Here is a 4,909-nt window from a genome sequence, read left to right on the forward strand (position 1 = left end):
TGAACTATCAATAGACTAACAGATCCAGAGATAAGCTCTGTTTAAACTGCAATATCTACCATCAATAACTCTTTATTGCTATGTTTTGGAAAAGAGGACACATGGAATTTACAATAGATATATTATAATATATACAGTAGGCTATATAACGGTAACCCTTTACAATGCTTGGCTTTCACTAGAAATGTTGGATACACTTGCTGTTTGATATTTTGATTACAGCAGACATGATACAGAATTCAAATGAGTGTGATGTTTCTATGGATACCAGCACACACGAATCAAAGTTTATGTAGATCAATCTGAAAGTAAGACAGAAATTAAGAGTGTAATTAAGCACAGATTGAAGGAAATTCCCAAAAGAAGAACGCGAAAGATAAATTGCTACGATGACGTCGCTGAGGCGGCACCGGCTGCCGGCACCGGACAACGAATTAGCGTTTCCTAGGATATGAATTAGGATTGTTCTGATTGGCTTAACCTGGTATTCTTTCCCTAACGCTAACCAATCTAATTCCTCATGCCTAAACCTAACCAATCCAAACAACGAAGGCAACGAGTAGGCTACTAACCAATCAGAGGCAGTAGCGTGGGTCATGCCTTCGCCATCCTAGCTAGCTAGGCACCGGGCACTTGCCACCGCGGCAGATCTGACCGACCTTCCGAAGTCATTTTACAGAGAACCAGGAGGACCAGGGCTCTCCTGCACATTCTAGCCTCATAGAATGGGAAATCTGCTGTTCGCCATCGGGTAACAGAATGATATTGCTCTGATACATATTGCGTGTAGCTATGTCACCTGTCTTCCGGAACTAGCTAGCATTTAATATAAAAAACAAACAAAAGCAACTGGCTGATGCTGTGCTACATCGGCATGAGAACCGGTGATGCATTTTTAAAGGCCATTGAAATGAGCGAGACACTTAACTCTAACGTGTTCCAGTTGCACCGCCATCGGAGGTTAGCTACATGGATCATGTACATGGATAACAATGAAGCGTTATTAATCGCTACACAGCCCAGCTTCCTTTCCTGGGAGTTTAACGTTAATCCGAAACCCCTTCACTTACAAGGTGGTAACCATCCACTGATGTACACTATCATGGATGTAACGTTATGGGATGTATGCCTTAAACCACTTCCCCTCAATCTTCGTCATTTCAAGTGTTAATTATTAAAAAAGTAGTTCAAACTGTATTTACAGCATGTGTCACACAGATCATGGGTGATATGGCAACCAAAAATTACACATTCATGTCATGTCAAAATTGTTAGTACGGTATACCGTTCTGCTCAACTGCTTGTAGAGCAGAACGGAACATTTTAAGTCACTATAGCTTATTGAAAACTGTGTTAAACTGAACTCAACCTGATTGAGCCATCTCTACAATTAGGTTAAAGGTAGGCTAGCTGTTTATATTTTTATCATTATGATAAACATGTCTTTAAAATGTCTTTGTAACGTAAAAAGTATACATTTTTAGTTTGCCCTCCTACAGAAAGTTAACAAAAAAAGTCATTCCAGACGTAGTGAAGCAAAGCCAATGTAATTTAAAGTTATTTTTAATCAAATCAAATAAAACTTCTGCTCATACATTATTGTTATATGATACATCTAATGTTATTCTATTATATATGCTGCAATCATTTCAGAAGTTTGATTCTTTACTTTGTAAAGCCACGCTTGACCAAACGGTTGTCATTGAGTGATAAGGCTGGTGATGATGAAGATAATACATGTATAATTTTTTATGAAATATTCACTATAGTTAATATCAAATATGTAATGTTATTTCATTATATATTTTATTTAAAAAAATATCAGTATGATTTTTTTTTATTACCATATCTGAGATGTTTTGAAAGTACTGGTAATAATAGTAAATATCTAATATAAATAATAATACTAGTACTAATTCCATGTTAACAAATTGACATCTATGAGTATAATAACATATTACTATCACTATATAGTACATGGTTTGTAATTAAAACAAAATTGATATTACCATCATGCATCTGCCTGAACATATTAACAGTTTACAAAAAGTTGAAAAAAGGACATACCATAAAAATACATTTTTAAATCATGTGAAATGTGTTTCTTTTCATCCAAAAGACTTATATAGTTTTGGGTCTCAGGAGGATATATAATGAAATCCTCAGAAATAACATATAGCCTAAACCATTTCAGTCTTTGCTGTCAGAGTGACTAATTTGGTGTATTTTTTGCAACCTCTTCAGGAATGACACCACCATGTCTGAACAAGTGAATGGAAGGAGGTTCATTACCAAAAGGATCAGCAGTGGCATAACTTATTATTACACTCCTTTCTCAGGGGCAGGGGAAGAGACAGTATGTGCTGCCAAAGCAAACTGTCAAACCTCCACTGCTCTTTGCCCCATATCACACTCCGCTTTGCCCCTCAGCAACTCCTCCTCTGTAGATCCTGCCTCCTCTCCGTTGCTCTCAGATTCACCTTCACACACACCTGTCTCCTCCCAAAACCAATTCGATTCTGCAGCCACTTCCCACCCTCTTCTTGTTTTCTTTTCCTGGCTCGGTGCCCAGCCAGGGGTGGTGGGCAAGTACAGGGACCTTTACTTGGACCGTGGCATGGATGTCCTCCTGGTTCAGACTAATGTAATGCACTTCCTGTGGCCTCGATGGGGGCTGGACCACGGGTTGGAGGTTTTGAAGGTTCTGGAGGAGCCTCAGTTCTCAGGGAGGGCGGTGCTGGTCCACGCCTCCTCCATTGGTGGCTACACTTTCACCCAGACACTCACCCACATTGCTCAGGGACAGAAAAAACATGCAGGGCTGGCCCAGAGGGTGATAGGGCACATCTATGACAGCTTGGTGGTTGGCACTCTGCATCACATGGCGATAGGTGAGTGAGTGTGATTCCCCTCAGGTTACTTTTGTGTTTGGATATGTGTGTCAGATCTTTAAATAATTAATTAGACAGCTGACCTGCTGCTCCAGTTTGTCAGGAGTCCAGGAATTATTTGTGACAGCTTGCTTCTAACCTGCCTCAGGACAGTGCCTGCAAACAGTTTATAATGTTCTCTGTTTTTTTTTTTTCTTCATGAAAATGTCCTAAATGATTAATCAATTATCAAAATATTCGCAGATTAATTTCACGTTGATTGACTAGTTGCAGCTCTCAGAACGTGGGGGTTTTAAACGTCCTGAGTTAACATGGTAAAGGTTTTTTAAAGGGTTATTCTAATATATTTTAGAGTTGGTATACTTAATTTTTAAAGTTTTAGTTTATATTTAACATAGTCATTAAACACACATTTTTAGATTCTGTGTGACTTACCACTTTCCAGGATTCCATTATTTCTAATGTCAATTACGAAACATGAATAAACATAAATCTGCTTAGAAATCGTAGAAGATAGCTCCAGAACTTGCCTAAGAATCATCACGTTTATAAGTTTTCCAGATACCCAGTGATAGTTGTCTACTTATCCATAAATAAGTTGTTGCCCACAACATAAGTCACTGAATCCATGGCAACGTTATAATCTATAAAGCAATATGGGAACTGTAGTTCTAAAACTTTGAGCATGAATATCCCCCAAATAGAAATAATAAGAAGAATACTATTAATATTCATTTTGTGGGTGGTAGAGAGTGGGACACATTTTTCGCAAGCACTCATAACGTTTTGAAGCTACAGTAATAATACTAGACTGATCTCATAAAGTGGCGTATGTATGACACGCCAATTTGTATGCCATTTTGGCGTGTCATCAAGACGCATAATCGCTTTTTAGCGCGTTTGGCCTCCATTGACCTAAATTACATGTGAATTATCGCCGTAGCAAGTAGTATGAAAGGACAGATGTCCGTGGAGGGAGGTTGGTTGGGGTGGTGGATGGGTAAAACAGTGTTACTAAAGTCTTTCCCAATGTTCTTTTCCTAAACCCAACGTTTTTTTTGTTTTTGTTTTTTTTTTACACACGTGTGACGTTGTTCTCGCGATAGCACGGCACGTTCTCGCAATAACACGCGTGTATGTTTACATCCGCTGTATAAAGCATAGACATACACGTGGTTAGCTAAAAATGCATGCAGATAACACTCCATTTGGCTTTAGGAAAGTGCCGTGTATGTTTACGCAAAGTCATGATTCCGTGTTGAATAATACAGTATGTGTTGTGTATATCTAATTGTACTCTTAATTATGAAATATTAACCCTTTTGATATGTCACTGTCTCTTGTTGGTATTCAGGCCTTGGCAATACTCTGATGCCACGTTTTTCGAACTTCATCAAAAACATCGCCATGCTTTACTTTTGGCTCTTCAAAACCCAAACAGCAGACTTCTACAACAACAGCGTCCAGGTTTTCCGCAACAACCCGATTACTGCACCGGCCCTATTCTTCTTCAGTGAAAACGATGCTCTGTGCAACCTGGCTGACATGGAAACTTTAATTGACCTCTGGAGGAAGAGGGGTATGACTGTGGAGAGCAGGAAGTGGAAGGAGTCGAGACATGCAGCCCACATGCGATGCCACCCAGAAGACTACCTCTTTACGCTGGAGAAATTCTTGAACTCGTTGCCCATTTCCTCCCCCAATGCAAAAATGTAAACTATTGGTGGGGTGGGTGTGTGTGTGTGTGTGTGTGTGTGTGGGGGGCTACTAGCATGGGTACTAGCATGGCTATGTTCAGAAGATTGTGTCGTCCGGTGACTGTCCCGCGCAGAAGCTCAAGTGAAGAAAATTACCTCTTCTGCAGAGTCCATCATGTTTTTTTAATCCTCTATGTCCTCCATCGCTACTAGCAACTGCATGGGGGAGGGTGGGGGGCACGTCCGCCATCACGTAAGGCTTGTATCATGTGGAAGCGCCGACAGTGTTGTTGTCATTACTTAGAATTCCTCATCGGGGCG

General features: G+C 39.9%; 1 protein-coding gene across 1 annotated transcript; it reads left to right on the top strand.

Annotated features, from left to right (window-relative positions):
- Positions 1-580: 580 nt before the first annotated feature.
- Positions 581-4,654, top strand: LOC114550285 (uncharacterized). Its single transcript, XM_028570939.1, has 3 exons — positions 581-751; positions 2,245-2,891; positions 4,246-4,654. Exons 1-3 carry the CDS (start codon positions 726-728, stop codon positions 4,605-4,607), a joined length of 1,035 nt encoding a protein of 344 aa, XP_028426740.1. The 5' UTR covers positions 581-725; the 3' UTR covers positions 4,608-4,654.
- The last annotated feature ends 255 nt before the right edge of the window (positions 4,655-4,909 follow it).

Source organism: Perca flavescens, chromosome 23, assembly GCF_004354835.1.
Source record: "Perca flavescens isolate YP-PL-M2 chromosome 23, PFLA_1.0, whole genome shotgun sequence".
NCBI classification, from domain to species: Eukaryota; Metazoa; Chordata; class Actinopteri; order Perciformes; family Percidae; genus Perca; species Perca flavescens.